This window comes from Ambystoma mexicanum, chromosome 10, assembly GCF_040938575.1.
Source record: "Ambystoma mexicanum isolate Mex_15411 chromosome 10, UKY_AmexF1_1, whole genome shotgun sequence".
In the NCBI taxonomy this organism is placed as follows: domain Eukaryota; kingdom Metazoa; phylum Chordata; class Amphibia; order Caudata; family Ambystomatidae; genus Ambystoma; species Ambystoma mexicanum.
Window position 1 is genome coordinate 1452170370 of NC_090932.1, and position 20920 is coordinate 1452191289.

The 20920-nt window shown below is 48.1% G+C and overlaps 1 protein-coding gene across 3 annotated transcripts in view; it reads right to left on the reverse strand.

The window, feature by feature from the left end:
• The window catches only part of ACAD10 (acyl-CoA dehydrogenase family member 10), a 2051508-nt gene that overhangs the window by 984287 nt on the left and 1046301 nt on the right, over positions 1-20920 (reverse strand). For all 3 annotated transcript variants that reach the window (XM_069619514.1, XM_069619513.1, XM_069619515.1), the window contains one exon: positions 16633-16773. In XM_069619514.1, coding sequence (XP_069475615.1) covers positions 16633-16773 — 141 coding nt within the window. The remainder of the gene's footprint in view (positions 1-16632; positions 16774-20920) is intronic.

The window sequence follows — 20920 nt, forward strand, 5'->3', positions numbered from 1 at the left end:
TAAAGTCTCCAAGTAAAATCGTTTGAGAGTTGGGTTTGGTGTCTATGGTTATGAGTGATGCGATGTCCTCTATAAAGGAGGAGATGGGACCTGGTGGTCGGTAAATAAGGTGTAGAGATGCAGTGTGGTTAGGTGATAGCGGTAGCTTAATGGACAAGGATTCAGCTGAGGGGATTTGAGCGTCCTGGATGACTTTGATGTCGAGTGTGTTTCTGAATATGAAGGCAAGTCCACCTCCCTTCGTTTGAGTGGAGTTTCTGTCGCATCTAATAATGGTATAGTCATTGGGTATAGCAAGGGCCAGGGATGGGCCGGAGGCAGCATTGAGCCAGGTTTCCGTGACTGCGAGGAAGTCGAGCTTTTCGTGAGATAAAAGGTCAGCGATGTCGAGAGCATGGGCAGGAAGAGACCTAGCATTCACCAATGCTGCTTTAATGGGCTTGTCTTTATGGGAAGATTTTTCAAGTGGTACAGGTAGGTCGTGTAAATGGGTAAGGGCTGACTTGGCTGAGTCAGTGGTCAAGTTGGCAGGGTTGTGGCCAGTATGCGAATGTTTCATGCTGCGGACTCTTAATCTAGAGTTTCTGGATAAGATGCTGGGGTGGTGGGTACATGGGAAGGTGGGTAGGCTAGTTCTAGAGTTCAATCTAGTGTTTCTAATGGCCGTAGTACAAGGTTGGTTAGGTGTTGGTCTGGTAGCAAAGTGGCGTATCCAGAGTGCTGGATCATTCAAATACGGGTTAGCAGGTGTCATGGTGATAGGCCACGGGGTGGTGGTTAACGTGAGTAAGCAGGTGTAAGTGTCTTGATAGGGAAGTGGATTAGGTTGACTAGTCCAACATCTAGTGTAGATATACAGTAGGTGAATGACAGTAGATAGGCACCAATACATGATGTGGGCAGTGTTGCTAGTAAGCAAGGGTTGCAAATAAGGTATAAAGGCGACCATAAGGCACAACACAAATCAACCCAATGTGGTCTTGTAGGCGACCATAAGGCACAGCACAAATCAATCAAATGTGGTCTTGTAGGCGACCATAAGGCACAACACAAATCAACCCAATGTGGTCTTGTAGGCGACCATAAGGCACAGCACCAATCAATCAAATGTGGTCTTGTAGGCGACCATAAGGCACAGCACAAATCAATCCAATGTGGTCATGTAGGCGACCATAAGGCACAACACAAATCAACCCAATGTGGTCTTGTAGGCGACCATAAGGCACAGCACAAATCAATCAAATGTGGTCTTGTAGGCGACCATAAGGCACAGCACAAATCAATCCAATGTGGTCATGTGGACCTTGACTTCAACACAGACCGGTCTTGCATCGGCTGTGTTATTCTCTGTGGCACTCCTTTGATCCTGGAGCCAAGGACGGTACCACAGCAGCTGCTGCTCCTCCCTAACTCGGTCAACCATGCATAAGGGCCCCGGGTATCTCCGACACACAATGCAGGATTCTTCAGTCTGGTTTTCTGGCCTTATGCTTATGTAACAGTTTCTCGCCGGAAAGGTCATGAGTATCTCCCTCCTTGCGCACCCTTCTTGGTTTGCCGTCTTTCTTCCCTCGTTCAGCTGCCAGTCTGGAAAATGCTGTTCCTTCGTGTGCTTTGCCTCGCTCAAAGTGTGCTCTTGTGCTCCACTTTTTCATCCATGTGGGGAAGCTTAATGGAAGTCAGGTGTGAGTGGTTACCAGTGATTGCCTGACCTTGCCTGCCTATAATAGTGGGACATTTCAGGTGCAATGCTTGGGTGTGAGTCTGTTTTCTTCCAGAGCGGGCTTTCCGTGTGAAAGTGTTTGTGAAGGGAATAGAGGGGCCGGGTGGGGCGAGTTCCTAAATATCCTACTGGGTATGATGGGGTAAAGGTGTTACGGGTGGGATACCGTGTCTTGCCATGAGGTGGCACACTCCCCAAAGACCCCTCACCCAGGTGATTCTCCTGCACTGGTCCACCCCCAGGGTCTGGATCCAAAGGCGATGGCCGTGTCCTGGCCACCTGAGAGAGAGACCCCCGGGGACTAGCGGGTGAGACACCTTCTGGTTTCTCACAGAAGGGAAATGCTAATGTCCTCTTTGGCTTCCAAGAGATTCCAGTAAGAAACCTTGTCAGGACAGTGAGTATGGATGTAACACTGTTCCGTAAAAGTATTGAACTAGAGAAAGTCAGAAATAAATTTAAGTGGCAAATTAGACATCTGCCATTTAATTAGAATGAAGGTAACTTCTTAAAGGGAGAATTTAGTTCAAGATGGAGAGAGGAGCGCTTTATCTCCTGTAAATCATCCATCTTGGAGTGAGTCACAGACAACAGATTCTGAATTAGAAATACAACACTTTATTAACTTAAACGTCAGGATGAAAAAAGGCTTATTTTGCCCTATACTATGGTGGGATTTCACAACCGAAATAAAGCTTCTTTTCAACTCCCTTCCCCAAGTATAAAACAGTTCCAACAAAGGTCTCTGAATGGTCTTCCTTAAATTCAGGATGATCTAGTTTTAACCAAGACTCTGAGTTCTCTTCCCCAGTTTCCAAATAACTTGGCTCCAAACACAAAAGAATCTTGAGACTGTGTCCTCAAGTCAATACATGTGTTCAGCCTCAGAGTTCCCTTCCCCAAGACTCCGCTTCAATGACACAACAATACTTACAGCCTTCTTAAAGTTCTGCGCCACACTTGCGCCCTCTTTGTATGATTGGTATTTGTACAAATATCTTGAGTGATAGTTAAATTTCAAAGTTGCAGTTTATTCAGCTTTCAAAGTACATTGTACAATCTTCTCCCACTTGATTATTTAATATGCCTCTTTTGATTCAGTGTTAAAGTTAACCTCCAAAGTTCCTTTTACCCTAAAGTTCGACACATACAGGCCGATTCATGGAAATACAGTCAAAAGTATCGCACGCGGTTGGCGCAGAGTGTTCCCGTGCGAATGTCTGCGCCAGCCGCGTGCGATAAAATCCATTTCAGCGCACATCGTATTCATGGATTAATCCTCCAAAACAAGCCGTGGCGCAGCGACCCTGCAGCAGCGCCAGTTACGCCCCTAAGAACGCCCTCGCACAAGGAAAAGCCATCAAAATCGCTAATACATCGCAAAGGGCTGCGCCAAACCTTGACCAGTTTACCGGACTGCCAAAGCGGGGAAAGTGTAATACGGGTTTCGCGGTAACACGCGATCGGCCTGGGTGCGTGGATTTCAGGGGTGCGCGAGAAGTATCACACGCGTTTGGACTGTGTGCGTGTATTCCAGGGGTGCGCGAGAAGTCAAACACGCGATATGCCTGGGCGCGTGTATTCCAGGGGTGCGCGAGAAATCCTACACGCGAATGGGCTGGGTGCGTGTATTACAGGGGAGCGCGAGAAGTTCTACACGCGTTAGGGCTGGGTGCGTGTATTCCAGGGGTGCTCGAGAAGTATCACACGCGTTTGGGCTGTGTGCGTGTATTTCAGGGGTGCGCGAGAAGTTTCACACGCGTTAGGGCTGGGCGCGCGTATTTCAGGGGGGCGCGGGAAGTCCTACACGCGAATGGGCTGTGTGCGTGTATTACAGGGGAGCGCGAGAAGTTCTACACGCGTTAGGGCTGGGTGCGTGTATTCCAGGGGTGCGCGAGAAGTATCACACGCGTTTGGGCTGTGTGCGTGTATTCCAGGGGTGCGCGAGAAGTTTTACACGCGATATGCCTGGGCGCGTGTATTCCAGGGGTGCGCGAGAAATCCTACACGCGAATGGGCTGGGTGCGTGTATTACAGGGGAGCGCGAGAAGTTTACACGCGTTAGGGCTGGGTGCGTGTATTACAGGGGAGCGCGAGAAATACTACACTCGAATGGGCTGGGTGTGTGTATTTCAGGGGAGCGCGAGAAGTATTACACGCGATTAGCCTGGGCGCGTGTATTTCAGGGGTGCGCGAGAAGTTTCACACGCGTTAGGGCTGGGCGCGCGTATTTCAGGGGTGCGCGGGAAGTCCTACACGCTGGCCTACAACACGTATTCATGGAATCGAACGTGGCCAATCCGGAAGCACGTACGCCAGCAGGAAGCAGGCGTACGTTGACCCGCACAGCATAAAAGTGCGCGCAAACAACAAACAAGCTCAGACGCCAGGATGAATATACCGTTCCTAGCAGCAGTGGCCATGGGATATCGCAGGAGGAGGAGGATAGTCCGTGCCAGAATTTTTACACCCAGAACCACCTTTTCGGGATGCCTTATGACCAGGTGTATGGGAGGTACAGGTTTCCACCTCACATTATACTCGACCTGGTCAGTGAGTGGGAGGATGACCTCACATCACCCACCCTTTGCTCCCAAGCCCTCAGCCCCCTGGAGAAGGTCCTTAATGTACTGCACTTCTTGGCCACTGGATCATTTCAGCGGACAAGTGCCATAGTGGGGGGGGTGTCACAGGCCACCCAGTCACGCTGCCTACACCAGGTCTTGGCCATCATCACTGCACGCCCATCAGTCCGCAGGCACATATACCTGCCCAGAACACCTGCAGAAAGGCAGTCTGTCGCACAGGAATACTACAGGGTGGCACAATTCCCAAAAGTGCTAGGCCCCATTGATTGCACCCATGTGGCTCTACGTCCCCCCAGGGCAACTGAGCACATCTATAGAAACCGCAAGCACTGGCATTCCATCAACGTCCAGGTAGTATGTGATGCCAAGGGAATCATCACCTCAGTATATGCCAACTATCCAGGCTCAACCCACGACAGCTTCATCTACAGAATGTCTACTCTAAACCGGGACATAGAGGCTGGGCGGCATGGCGATACATGGCTGCTCGGTGAGTATAAATGCCACTGCGCGTGCATGCATGTCAGATACTGAGTAATGTCACAACCCCACTAATGATACCCATCACCACCTCCCCAGGGGACAGTGCCTACCCTCTCAGCACCCACATGATGACGCCAATTCGGAACCCCACCACGCCACCCCAGGTAAGATACAACACAGCCCACATTGCAACCCGGGGCATAGTGGAGCGCACATTCGGAGTGCTCAAGTCACGCTTTCGCTCCCTTGACCGTTTTGGCGTGCAGCTGTTATACGCTCCCCCAGTAGTGTGCAGGATCATAGAGACCCAAGCTACTCCTCACTGATGACGCCCAACAAGGCTGAAACATGTCTGGGGATGCTTGTGGTCTCGTGCAGAAGGGATGTGACCTAGCAGTTCGGGCCGGACTACCTCTTTGGGGGTGGGACCAAGCCTGATTTGAATATGGTCTTTCCCTTTTGTAATGGCTTGGCAGGCGAAGAACGATGGTCTGGAGGGTTGCCCAGAGCGATGCCAGAGGTTAAGATTCTTTCTAAACCTTCCAGCCATCACCTCTTTTGTTTTGCTATTGTCACCCCGAGTGGGACGGGTATGCCCAGACGTGGGTCCCGTGCCTGCTGGGCCTAGAGACCCAAGCTACTCCTCACTGATGACGCCCAACAAGGCTGAAACATGTCTGGGGATGCTTGTGGTCTCGTGCAGAAGGGATGTGACCTAGCAGTTCGGGCCGGACTACCTCTTTGGGGGTGGGACCAAGCCTGATTTGAATATGGTCTTTCCCTTTTGTAATGGCTTGGCAGGCGAAGAACGATGGTCTGGAGGGTTGCCCAGAGCGATGCCAGAGGTTAAGATTCATTCTAAACCTTCCAGCCATCACCTCTTTTGTTTTGCCAGGATCATAGTGGCAGCTTGTGTCCTGCACAACGTTGCAACACGCCGGGACCTGGCCGTGGACATGGTGGTGCCCCCGCATCCCCAACCACATGCACGCCCGCTGCGCATGGGAGGGGAAAGGGCACGGGGGGAGGCAGCCCGTACGCAGCTGGTGGCTAATTACTTCACATAAAATCACACCCCTGTGGAGTGGGCACAGCCCTGGCACATACCAGCTGACAATCAATGATGACTCATTCTGACAAAGATGATGCCTCAATGGAGAGTCACCTGTCACAACCATACCAGCCTGAGACTGTACATCTGGAAGTGTACCATTGTGTGCCACCCTACCTACACAAACACCACCAATGCTGTGTCATCAAAAGACACTTCAATGATGCCAATATCACTACCACCATCCAAGATACTACATGACAACAGTGCCATGTCACCCAACACCTCCCCCCCAGGCCCCCATCCATGTCCCCCTGCACCCCCACCCCCCAGCAGTGAGGGGCACCTACACTCATCGCCACCATGGCATGTCATGCAATGTGAGAGCAAACAAATTCATACCCCAAACATTACACAAGTGCCACAGAGTACAGTGTCCCAAATGGAAACTGCCCACACACAATATGCCCACATATATGTATAAATAACAACAAACATGACCAAATACCAAAGGATACGTTGACCTACAACCTGATAATGCCAGCACATCGACCACCTCTTACTGTACAGTGTTGGTGCCAGCCACATCTGTGAGTGCACTGCTAACATCATGTACTCCATCTCCAAAGTAGACGGGCTTGTGAAGACATGAGGACTGACCCTGCAAATTAGGAGGGAGACATGGAAGTACAAGCACACATCAATACACCATGCAGTGTACAATACTACTACAATATGCACTAGGAATGTATACACAGTATTGACTACAGACTGGCCACATAGCTCATGGGAGTCCAACATCACTGTGTAAGTCACTGTCACTTGGGCACACCCTTTGCAAGCCCATGGAAATGGGAAGCAGGAGGGGTGTGTGTCTCACAAACCCAAGCATCTAACCCAAACTCAGGACAAGCCTGCATGTGCCCAACGGAATACAGTGGATGCCCACGGGAGCCACACAAGGCAACACACTGCACCTCAAAAATCAAAAAGCAAAAATCAAAAATGGCCATGTGGGGGCCAGGGGGGGTGGGGGAGGCCACCCAGGAGGTCCGAGGACAGGATGCTCACCAACAGCCACCTGGGTGAATGTTGCGAAAATAAAACACCTCCATGGGCTCATGGCCTGCACGGCTACTAATTTGTGGGAGAATCACTGCTGGAATCGCTCTCCCCAACCTCTGCTGCTGCCACAGGAGGTGGTGGTGCTATGGGAGGCAGCCCACGCAAAGCCCTGGTGTGGTCCTCCATTGCAGCAAGCATGCAGGTGTTGAAGGCCTCGTTCTGGAGGGATATGGTGCGGAGATCCCCATGCAATACCCGACGTGTTGCCCGGACCTCCGCACAAGTTGCTTGCATCTCTGCCGAGAGCGTATGGGTGACGCGCTCTAGCAGCTGTTCTGTCCTGGTGACAGTGGAAGCCTCAAGGTCCAGTAGAGTCTGCCTGAGGTGCTGGACCTCTCCCCTCAGGGCTTCCCTCTGTCCCTGGGCATCTAGAGAAATTTCAGGGCCGCCTGTCTGTCCCTGTTGGACGCCAACATGTCCTCCCTTACTGATTGGCAAATGGAGGCTGTTGCCTGCTCTAGTAGCTCCCTCTGCCTTTCTGGGGGGACAATGGAAGTGGCCACCCTGTCCATGGCTTGAGCAATCATTTCTGATGATGCTGCCTGTTGGTTGGCCATACCATATATGGATTGCTCCAATACGGTATTGCCAGGTGGCGGACGGCCACCGCGTTGGCGGGCACCACACCTGTCTGGGGCAAGGCGAACTGCGCCTCGCTGTGTCGGCACTGCCTGAGGCTGCAGGACTGCATTTCCCCTCTGACCTGCTGGCCCAGGAACAGGATCAGATGTTGCGGAGTGTGGCCCTGCATCCGTAACCACCACAGGCGCACCTACCAACACTGACATCCCCATTGTGGGCTCTACCCCTGGTGCAGGTGGGTCGGACAGAACAGTATCCCTTCCATGAACACATACCTGCGAATCCACATGTGTCTCATCCGAATCAACACGAAAAGAGTTCTGGGGAGGTGCACCCATATACAGCCCTGGAGAGAATGTCCTGCAGCAAGAGTGGGTTCTCACCCACCAACACACCACGTCCCCCACTCGTGCTCGGACGTGTTAGGGATCCCTCCTGGGTGAGCACCATCTCCTCACCCTCAACAGCATCAAGTGCGTCATCCTCTGAAAAAACATGAAAGACAGAAAATGGAAACAGGCATTAGCACCATGGCACACAAATAGGCCAGACAAGCTACAGTAAAAGTACTTGATAGACACATGTCCCACATGACTATGTCCCTCCCATGCATGCACTGTCACTGAGTTGGAAGGGGAGGTAAATGTCAGACACTGATGACACCAAGATGGAAGGGCAACACATCAGATGCATGCTGGCTAGCAGTGCCAACCCACAGTTGGCATGTACCATAGGCATGTCATATTTGTGAGAATAGGGCAGAGTGATGTGCAATAGCACTGGGGGTATTCCTACAATCAGCCAGAACGTGCACAGCGAAATACGGAACAATGTTGTTGCATGTTGCCACTTCAAGGTCAACTGGTGCAATATAGTGTTAAATGCCTGCTGTGGCCAGAAGGGACACTGCAATACCCAAATCCCGGGGGGCAGAATGCATTGGATGAAGCACATGGGTGACCCAAACCACTCAGGCACACACACCCTGACCTGGCACCCACCCTGGACCCCTCCCACATGCAACGTACACATGGATCACACACACATGCATGTGCACTCACCGGACAATGCCTCGTAATCTGGAAGTTCTCCCACACCTTGGATCTGCTCCTCTGTGACGTAGGTCCCAGCGACATTCTCATGTGGAGTGAGCTCAATGTCCTCTACTGGAGACCCACCTCCAGTCACCAGAGTTGCGGCATGACTTGAGGCCAGCTTACTCTTTGCCCGGCGCTTTAGGTCATTCCATCGCTTGTAGCACTCAGTAGCTGTGCGCCTCATAAACCCAAGGGAACTTATGCTGTCCGCGACGGCCTGCCAGTGTGCCTGACGGCGAGCAGGTGTGATCCTAGACCCTGGAGTGCTCAACATTACGGCGTCATGATCGGACACATACTGCACAAGTTGATTCAGTTCGGCATCATTGAAGCTAGGCTTCTTCGGCGTGCCGGATTGTGTAGCCGTGTCTGGGGCATCAGCCTGTAGTGCACGTGCTCTCTTCCTCTTCCTCTTGTAAAGTGGTGGGGACTGTGAGTGGCATATGCCGCTCTGGCCACTCGGGGCAGGAGCACCGGTGGACTGTGTCGTAGTGTGCAATGGCACACTGACCATCTGACTTCCTGCAGGCATTAGCTCGAGTGTGATAGTGGCAGGGGGAACCTCAGACTGACGGACACTGTCCTGGCTGGGAGAGACAGAGCTGGGGTGGACGGAGCTGCAGCTGCCCCTGCAGCCTTCCCACCCCGCCTACTTGAGGCAGCAGATGACATGGCTGCCCCTGATACACGTGGCCTGGTGACACTGACTGGCACGGCCACCCGTGGCCTAGACTTGTGGACCTGGAAATCAGCCTCGGAGTCAGGCTGTGCCAGGTCAGGTGCCACAATGGACGGGTCCAACAAGGGCTGAGCATTGATGGTGTCAGCCACGTTTTCCTCAACCATGGGGGGGGCATGGGTCTCCCTGACTGGTCCTCCACACGTGGGGTGCTAGGGGTAGCCTGCAAATCCCGGCCACGTCCCCTACCGCGCCCACCACGCCCACCTCTTGAGGGTCGGCCACCTTTGCCACCCTTACCTCTTGCTCGCCTCCCAGACATGGCACTGATGTAGCTGTGCATATGGGAGTAGCAGGAAAGTATTGTCCTGGGCAATTGGGGGTCAAAGGGGTAGGGTACTAGATGGTATTCGTACCCTAGTGCACTTGCAAGGCTGAATGGAACCCCTGGGGAAAGATGACGGGTCACGCAAAGCACAGGCACCCCAATAACAGAAAATGACGTGCAAGCGACCCCTCGTAGACCACGTGCGTGGAAACAAAAACACGCACTACGCTGTGGCACCCAGAAACACAATAATGAACGTATGAGTGTCACACGCAGCCTACAATGACCTCTGAAGGGGTATGCGACACACGGGGCAAGCACTGTTGGAAAATATGTGCGCAACTCACCGTCTGCCTGGAAAAAGTGCGTGAAGGAGACGCGTTGGCAACACCCCCGCCAAAAGAAGAATTGTACGCTGTCTGAGGAGACAGGACTACAGGAGAAGTAAACGCTGTCTGAGGAAACGGGTCCAGAGAAAAAGAGAAAAAGAAGAACTGACAGAGGTAACAGGGAGTACGAACTCGAAACGCTGTGAAGTAATTCGCGTGTGAACCGACAAGAAGTACAGATTTCACCCACTCGCTCTCCACGTAAAGCACGTACAAGGAAATGACGTCCTACACGTACCTTTTAAACCGGACCACACGTCCAACGTCACTTCCGCGTATACGTGCTAAGGACCTATTACAAGAGCTGAAACTAGGACGTGCAGTTCACGTCACAGACGCGCCTGCGCTGTAAGGGCCTTTGGTCCAATGGATTCGCGTACCCAGCCAAAACGCGTGTAAAACTTCTCCCGCACCCCAGAAATACACGCACCCAGCCAAAACGCGTGTGAGACTTCTCGCGCACTCCTGAAATACACGCACCCAGCCAAAACGCGTGCGAAACTTCTCGCGCTCCCCTGAAATACACGCACCCAGCCAAAACGTGTGTAAAACTTATCACGCACCCCTGGAATACACGCACCCAGCCAAAACGCATGTGTAACTTCTCGCGCACCCCTGAAATACACGCACCCAGCCAAAACGCGTGTAAAACTTCTCGCGCACCCCTGGAATACACGCACCCAGCCAAAACGTGTGTAAAACATATCGCGCACCCCTGGAATACACGCACCCAGCCAAAACGCGTGTGAAACTTCTCGCGCACCCCTGGAATACACGCACCCAGCCAAAATGCGTGTGTAACTTCTCGCGCACCCCTGAAATACACGCACCCAGCCAAAACGCGTGTAAAACTTCTCACGCACCCCTGGAATACACGCACCCAGCCAAAACGCGTGTGTAACTTCTCGCGCACCCCTGAAATACACGCACCCAGCCAAAACGCGTGTAAAACTTCTCGCGCACCCATGATGTACACGCACCCAGCCAAAACGCATGTATGACTTTGCGCGCACACCTGAAATGCACGCACACGCTCCCCCAGGCACAATCGATGAGCTGTGTATACGGTATTTTTTAAGCGCACATTCTGGCGCACATGTATTGGGACGCTACCGCCTGCTTTCGGTGGCGTACGGGTATGGGCCTGTGCGCGTCTTTGGCCGTGCGCTGTTTTACCCGATTCGATTCCATGAATGCCTGTTGTAGGCGAGCGTCTGGGCGTTCCGCGCACTTGCCTCCTGGTCCTCCCCTGTGACGCCCACATTTTCACGAGTTGTTCCCCATTCCGCGTGTCACGCCCCGTTTTCCGCCTACTTTTGGGATGTGCGCCGCGCTATGTGCGAATTCGCTGTGGCTTTATCGCACAGCGTTAGATGACCTGTGCGCTAGCATGCGGCGCGCACTTTTTCAGCGCACATCCCACATTTTGCTCGTGCCCGTGCTTCCATGAATGGATGTGCGCTGTTTTCTGTGCGATATTCTGCGTTTTTTTCTGTGGCACTGCGAATCGCACGTTTTCGCACGCATGCGCCGGTTTTTCCGCGCACATTATTTCCATGAATCGGCCTGATAGTCGGTTCACTTGCAATGTTAAAGTTCTGTTCATTTTAAAGTTCAGAAAATTCAGTTTCACTTAAATTCAAAGTTCTGTTCTCTTAAAAGCTCAGCATACATACATTTTGCTTGGATTAAAGTTTCATACATTTCGGAGTTCGGCACGTGGTGGTTTTATTAGAATTTAAAGCTCCATTCATTTTTAATCTTCGTATGTAACAGTTCTGCTTGTTTATTAAATTTTCATTCAGTTCGGAATTCAATAACTTTTGGGAAAGATTTCTCTTTACTGCACCTTTCCTTCCATTTTAATGGACCCCAAACTCTGCTTTTATTTTTGATCCTGACCTGTACTTTGTAACAGTGCAGTGAAGCCTTAAGCTGCACTACACTGTCTTTTGCTCATCTGTTATGAGGAAACTGACAAATCCTTCAGGCTGTCAGTACTGGCAAACATCATTTCCCCTAGTCTAGTTACTTTGTTACTAATTTTAGTAACTTATCATTTGTGGTAGCTTATCATTGTACAATGCCTCTTACTATGCAGTACGATGGGGTACACTTTTGTTTTTGCCCTAGACACACAAAGAATGTTTGGTTACTCTTGGTGTGCTAAATGGACAAGCAGGTGACAGCAGTGACTTTTACCATTTTCTGGTGCTTTTTGTCTTAGCCTTACCGCGTTTGGCTACTAACCGTGGCTAGTGACCAAACATAGCCATGCATGAGGTTTTTAACTTGTCCTTTGGTCATCTTGTTTTTTAACCTTCTTAATGGCCTGTGAGGCAGGAAAGTCCTTGTATGACTTCCATTACCCACAAAAGCATAGGCGTTTGGTGGGCTACTGGAGGGCTGTGTGTGTTTGCTGGCAGGATGTAGGCTGGGACTGTCTGGTACCAATCCACAAACCGGTTTCAGTGTGTCTGAGTGTTATGCATGAGTGTTCCCGCCAGTGTTACTGATTGGACCACTGCTGGGGAGTGTGTGGGGCTAGTTCTGCTATTGGGAGTTTCAGGTCTTACCTGGCTTTTGGGATAAGCCGAGGACCCCTGCACCCACTCTAGAGAGATACTGGAGAAACCTGAAGGAGCCAATACTACTGTCTAGCTGTAAGACCTGTGAAGAGACTGGAGACCCATCTGAAGGAGGCCTGGCAACCAACTTCTGCTGCTGTCCTGGAGGAGCCCTGCCTTGCTGTAGATCTCCAGCAGTTCTGCGGGGGAGCTGTGACCCATGGAGTGGAGGGAACATACATTCCTGATGTCTTTTCAGTAAGTTGTGAATAAGAGCCTTTGGATGTGTCCCGGGATGACCCTGTGGCTGACCAGCTCTGGGTTTGTGCTACTGTGCTGCTGACATCACCATTCTGCGTTGAGGCCTGGATCTTGGGGGATACTCAGCTTGTCCTACAAGACTTACCTCCGCGAAATCTCAGAGTCCTAGCATCAAGGGGACAGGAGATACGAGGGAAAGTCTCACTGTGACAAGTGAGTCCTGTTGAATCGCCGTGCTGCATTGACCGCCGTCCGAAATAGCTTTCCTGTTTCGAGTCCAGTCCTGAAAGGGGTCCTGCATCGTGTCATCCTGCATTCTTCATTCAAGAGTCCTTGCACCATCTGAAGATACCGACCAGAGAGCTGCTCGAAACCTGCAACCCCTGTGAATCAAGGACTGAGGCTGACGTGGGAAAAGCGACCTCAGACCTTCTTCCATTGATCTGCCAAGTCCTGTGAAGAATCAGCGTACTGGGGATGGGAGAGGCGGGGGGAGTTACAGTGGTTCTTACCTGTCCCTAAATTACATTTAAAACTTTTCTTAAACTTTTACAATACTTCCGAAAGGTGGGGACACTTTTGTTAGGTAAAATAACTTGTCCTCTAACCCTTGGAATCATTCACTGGACCCCAGAGACCCTACTTTCATTTTTCCCAGCGTTACAGAACGTTTCCTGAACTTTTGTGCGTAAAGGCCCAGACAATTTAGGGAAGGACCTTTGAAGTTAGGGTTAATTCTATGTGGACCTGTAGTGCATAAACTACTCTGTACTTTCTTTTACAGGGGTTTGATTTGTATTATGCCCTACTCTAGTGACTTTATATATGTTATCTTATCCATTATTAGTGTTGTGTGATACTTCTACCTGCTAGTAGTCACTTTTCATTGTGTGGTTTGGCCTTGAATAAATAACTGTATTTTTATACTTACAGTTTAAGTGTAATTTTTGACTCCCATTGCGTGTACTCATTGTGGACCCTTTCCAGCTCACCACTTCTTGAGACTTAGCCTAGACCTCTCGTCACTGCTACCTTGAACTGGTTTGGCTACAACTCCCAGAGTTGTCCCTGTCAGAATATAGGTTATCCCTCTATACATCTATCCCCCAGGCCAGAGTAGAGTATAGAAAATCTGTCCTAACAATAACTATGAGGTCATACTTGTTACGGTTTCCATTCGGTTTGGAAATTGCCTTTAATGAAGTGGCCAGCACTCAGACTTTCCAGAATGTGCTTTCTTACACAGGCGACCACTCCGCTACAAAGTATTCTTGACTGTTCAATAGTAAACAAGGATTCACATCACATACCTTCGAAAGCATGTTACATCAAACACGCGACAACTCTGATACAATGTAATCCTCCACAAAAGTTCAAAGACTCGTATATCCTTTGATTAAAAAAAAAACTCACTGGTTGGGTCCACGGCCTTTCCAGCAGCACAGATCGTTCAGCCCTCTGTTCTTCGTCTCCAGGCTTCACCTCCTGCCCCCCAGTCACCCCTGTGTCGGCCTCTGTCCACTGGAGAACGAGCACTGAACACCAGAAAAAGGGACAAACTCTCTGCAAAGCTCCCTTCCCAGTGTTCAATTGGTTCCATGGAGCCCCAGCTCCCAAGCCACACTTCCACTGTCGGTGTGCTCCACACACACAAAGCTTCCTGCTGCTTCTCTTTGCCTCTTTGCTGCTGCTTCAACATCACTGCTGCCGTTGCTCTCTGTGCCTCTTGATTTGAGTGTCTTTTATACACCTGCAGCTTCTTTACAGGCTACTGGTGCGGATTTCTAATTTGCCCTGCCTGACCATAATCAATGGGGCATGCCTGACCTTCATAGTCCTTAGCAGGCATCTTCCTCATCCGATTGCCAGAGTGGTAAAAGCACCTAGTCTTCATTACCCCCGTTTGTCCCAATACTGTCAATGGTTATATATGAAGAAGTAAGGAGAGCGGACATACGATAGCCCATGAAGGCTGGGGAAGGGTTGAGTTGGTCGTTAGTAGGGTACCAGGGATACCATGTTTCTCCCAAGGGCATCCCACTCCTAGTCCCCAAAGAACCTCCACCCATCTTATATGTAATTCTTTTTGTTTTCTTCCTGGCCTATCTGGACTGAGAGTATCTCATACCCTTTTATCGATCAATGGAACATTGATAACAATATCCCATAATTGCCTCTGGAATAAAGGTTTTTCCTTGGAAGGGAAGTGGAGAATACTGTGTCTCTCCTAAAGGGACCCCACTCCTAATCCCCAAGGACCCTCCACCCACAGGGTGGGGATCTTAGAGCGATGTGCAGAAGTACCCAAGGGAGTGGAAGTGAGAATACCCTCAGATGTCTCACACCCCTACCTAAAAATATAAACCCATATGCTAACATATATTTGAGTACAAGGAACAAGGAAATCGAGCTGCTGTTTTTTTTTCTCGCCTTAAATGTCATTCTGTGTGCTAGGGAAACAAATCTTGTTCCACTAGAAAGAAATTAAAGAAAGGAAACCTGATTTGTATGCATGATTTTAAACTGATGAAAAACCTGAAGGAAGAGGAACTAGTGCTAAAAGTGGAATAGGATCTCAACAAGAAAGTAAACCATTCTCTGCTGGGAAGAAACTGGAATTAATTCAAAAATGTGCCCCCTTCTACATAGAACCTTCCTCCAGGAAGTGGATGTCATTAAACCACACACGTAGGGCACACACTCTCAGCCTGACCAAAGATACATGATTAAACCAGAAGTGGAAGACCTCTGCGGATATGGAAGTTAAGCAGTAGTAACACAGAAAATGTGGGTACTACTGGTAGAACAAGTTTAGAGGTAAAGTGGAGATTCACCTCCACAAAAAAGCTGAAGGAGAATCCTCCATTTTACCTAAAATGAATTGTTGTATTTACCGCAGCCAAATTGTCGCTCACATTAAATACAACGAAATTTCCATGGGGTCCTACAGACTCCAACAATGAAGATTAACACCAGTCATAATCCTGCGGTAAATCCACAGGACAGAGTAGTGGAAACGGTAAAACTGTTTTGTGGTTACTCCGACAGAATTGTCGCTTAACTCGTAATTGGGCTCAAAGAACTGACAGTGGATTTTAACAACAGACCCAAGAATTAAGCCATTGCATGCCTCCTGAACGACGGTTTGACACTTTTTACCAACCAACTAAATATCTAAAATCCCAGTATGAACCAGAGTGTGTTCTCCACCTTAAGGTACCCTGTGAATTCGTCAGGTACCCCAAGGCTTAAATGAAAAGCAGAAAAACTAGGCCCAGTGATGTTATCCTCGAGACCTGCATTCAGAAATTTGTCAATAGCGAAGTATGCTGCATCACTCTTGCATTTTTTTTTATAGTTTGCTCATTATTTTATGGAAAGGTAATCTCGCCAAAATTATGGCAGCAGCATACTTTAAATAATGCACAAAAACAGGCAGAAACCAATTATCAGAATCATATTTCAATCCTTCTTTGCTCGATAGTGGAATTAGATCCTACCATCTTTTTAAAAATGCGCAATTTTTAAAAACTATGCTTCATGTATTTTGATATAGATTTCAAAATGTTTGAATTTAATAATTTTTATGGCACCATGCATATTTTGTCCTTTAAATATGAGAATAAAATAGTGTTTCTTCTATTTGGTGGTTCTGTCACCTTTAAGTGCCAAGGGCGTCTATGTGTGTTCTGAATTCCTAAATATGAAAAGTTTAAAGAAATATCTTAAACTGTAATTTGAAAATAGGGAAAGACATACCTCTGGTGCAAAAAGAGATGTTCCCATTAGTGCACACAGGTGAGCATACTCCAAGTTAGTTAGTCTTGCACCATATTTTCCTTCAGGGTCACTCTCTAGAGGTAAAAAGAGGTTCCAAAGTCCTTCCGATTTTGCTTTTTCCTGGAGAGAAAATATAATTTGCCATTAAAAGCAACATGGATCTGTCAAAGGTTGTTCAGAAAGCAGAATATTACCTGGTTAACAGTAATCACTTACATAATATGTATAATCCAATTACTTGTGTCATCACACATCATTGTGCCAACATTTCTCTCTTGTTCTAGTTTATTCCCACAACTTACTACTGCACTTAACTTACCATAACTGCATTTAACATGATAGCGCTGAGGCCACATTGTAGATAATCCCCCCTAGCAGATTCATGACATAAAATCAAAGATTGTTCTTGACATCTGAAATGCCAGCAGCAAACACTGACTTGGGTAACCCCCTACCTAGCAAATAGGACTGCAAAAACATATACAGCAATGTTAAAGGCCTTATAGCTGTCAAGTCAGCAAGACCACAAACCACCTGTAGCTGACCACTTATTCAACCTAGTTGCGGAAGTGTGATGCACAACAACATTTGAAGGGCAGTGATTTCCCATTGGCAACCCTGATGCTCCGGAGGGAATAAACATGTTTTTTACCTGACCTATGATAACGCCTTTGCCTCTTTTCTGCCGCACAGTTCCTTTTGGACAGTGATCAACTGGCAAAACATTGTGAGAGAAAATTAACTAAGAGGAGCTGGGCTCCCTGAGGTAGGAGTGGGTGAGATACCAATATCTCTTGTTTACAACAGCCTCCGAAATGTACTGGACTTTTATGTGGAAAAAGGCAACACATACACAAATTGATGCTTTCACATCAAGTCACTTAGGAGCCATGCGGAACAAACCTAGCATCCAGGTTACAGACATTAGAAATAAGAACTTCTAAAAGTTCAAATCAGTAGGGAACCGGATATAGTGAACGTAAGTAGTAGGGCCCCCTTTTTAAAGCGATCACATTTGGACAGGTGGGAACTCCCCCTGCTTCCGGTATTAATCCAGCCCTTTTGATATGGGTTTGATATACATGTAATATGAAAATGATATCAAAGATGATATCAATTTTATATCAAATGTATATTTTTTGATATCACTTTTTTGTATTTGGATACAATATTGAGATTTGATTTAAAGTGAATCTAAACTTTAAATTAAAATGATTTTAATATAAATTGTCTATAAAAGGTGGCTGGGAGAGCGTGTGTGCGCTGTTGTCTGGTTGAGGTCAAAGTGAGTTGTGAAGAGGTAAACTGCACGTGTCAGGGCTTGGTGATGATTTGACGCAGGAGTGGGTTTGGCTTTCTAAATATAGTGCCGATATTATTTTATATATATTTAATAACGATGGAATATAAATCAGTGTTTGGCCTTTAAGGCCTGATAGTATACCAGCTTTAATACAGCTGCAATACAAAGCTGTGTTTGGCCTTTAAAGGCCTGATGTCATACTTTTATAACAGATTTTATATAAAGTTGGAGTACATTTGATACAACTTTTGAATAATGTTTATAAACAGTGCTTTTTGAGCTTTACAGGGGCTATTCAGGAAACAGCTATTATGAAAAGCTATAGTTACAACGAGGGGAAAACACCCCCAGGAAGTACAGTATATTTTATGGTTTACGGTTGAAAGAAGATGCTCAGGATTTGATGGCCGACTGAACCCGAAGAGTTTTGGAAAAATGAAGATGCGGTTGTGGAGCAACCATTTGCGGCCGACGCGAGCTCTGAAGACAAGGACTGGGAAGCTATGGCTCTGCAGGCAGATGCAGCAATGACGCAGGAGACTGATTCCGCCCGGCGGCCCCCCCCCCCCCCCCCCCGGAGCTCTGATAAAAAAATAAGGTCATGTGTGCCGGGGTGAGGAGAATCTGACTGCGGCAGAGAGTATTCATATTTACTGTTCTTGCTGTTCCTACCAACATGAAAACCCTGAGTATTTTTAAAGTAGCCTGTGTAAGGCCTGACAGAGACCGATAGACTTAAAGACAAAGCTATTGTTCATTGTGCTTGTTGTTCAAAATGAATTGAAAGCCCGGAGAACAGTTTGTGTAAGAAATGTATTATGCTATAGGATTGTGAATGTTAGCAATGCCACACTTGGTTAGAATTGTGAACATTAGCCTACACCAGAACCAGACAGGATTGTGAATGTTAGCAATGCCACACTTGGTTAGAATTGTGAACATTGGCCTACATCAAACCCGGACAGGATTATGATTGTTAGCAATGCTGCACTAAGTTGGAATTTTGAATGTTGGCCTACGCCAGACGCGGACAGGATTGTGAATGTTAACAATGCCACACTTCCGCATTTAGTTAGAATTGTGAACATTAGCCTGCCCAGACCATACTAGATTCTGAATATTAGCAATACCACACTTAGAAACATGAACATTAGCCTGCCCAGACCCTTACTAAATTGTGAATGTTAGCAATGCCACACCTAGTTAGATTTGTATACAGTAGCCTGGGTCACTTCTAGATAGGATTGTGAACGTTGGCAATGCCACACTTGGTAGACTTGTGAACATTAGCCTGCATCAGACCCAGACAGGATTCTGAATGTTAACAATGCCACACTTCTGCATTCAGTTAGAACCGTGAACATTAGCCGGCCCAGACCCATACTAGATTGTGAAGGTTGGTCACACTTGGCTGGAATTGTGAACATTAGCCTGCGCCAGACCCTGACAGGATTGTGAACGTCAGCCTGAGTCGCTTCTTGATAGAAATGCAAATGTTGGCATGTCCCACACTTGGGTGGAGCTGTGAACATTAGCCCGAATCGCATCTGGATAGAAATGGGAATGTAAATGTTGACATGCCCCACACGTGTGTAAATGTGTACCCTGCTTTCCTGCTCCCCATGCTATTGCTATACAGCCGTATCCACCCCTCCTGTCACTGTAAGCCCAGCCCCATGTCTCTATGTGTCCGTGTGTCGCCCTGTTCCCTGCCATCCTGTTCACATGGCCTGCTCTTGGGTACTTTAAAGATAACCATCATATCACGTCACTATGCTTGCTCTCTACTTTACACCATCATTCATCTAGAACACAGCTATACTCCTGACTAATTCGGCCTAGCTGTTCACATACGAATACGACCCCAAGAACACATTATCACCCTAATAAAATGCTGCTAGCCGAGCACATTCCGGCCTCGTTGCTCACATATGTGTCCTTCAGGCCTAACGCAGCCAGAGCTCAGTCTGGGTGTCCACCCACAAGATTGCACAAAAAATCCAATTAATATCTTCAGCACCACAGCTAACGCTAGAATGCAGCTACCATCCGGCAATTACGTCAGCTGCACACATATCTGGTGCACCCACGCACCCTATGACACTATCTCTCTCTGCTGACCAGAACTACGGTTCCAGAGGGCGTTCAACCTACCAGTGCTTTGAGGTCATACCAATGATATATAGAGCGCTATATAAATGCCAAGCAACACAACATAACATAATGGAGACCGCCATGGAAATGACGGCCCCTCTTCGCACTGATATTCGTGTCACCCAGGGGATTACGGCCATCGTGACTGGGGCATGTTTAAAACAAGACTTTTACAGATTGTGCTATGGACACAAAATTAATGAAACCCAGCAGGATGCTCACAAACGTTTGGAAATATCTTGCACTAATAATTCACTGCGTAAAATATGTTTTGCGTTCAGCCCGTCTATTAGATTTATTGCGCTTGGCGCTCACACATCTAAGGATCGGTGCCGGAACTGAACGATGCGTATCTAAAACATTATGGGCAATAGAATCAGCGAATAACCCTCTTTTGAAAATTAAGCAGTTTAAACGCATTTGACCGATGGGTATTAAAAACATCAGTGAAAAAACGGTGGGAGGGGATAAAGTATATATAAATGAGCCCTGAATGGAGTGTAACATGCTTGATTAACTAATCGCAAGCATGCAATGTGTTTGTGCAGTATTCGCATGTATTACGAAATCTGTAACCGGGCCGATTACTGAGTGTTTTAAGGTGAATATATTTTGAATACAAATTGTTGTTTAAAATCTGAATAAAAATCTGTTGTTTATAAAACCTGGTTGTGTCTTTATGTTGAGCTATTGTGGGAAACATGCCTTGCCTGAATCTGTCGAAAATATATTATGATGAAGGTGTCGGCAGCTATGGAGGGGTTGACAGCCTGTACCGTTAACTGCGAACCGATGATGAGAGGGTGTCAC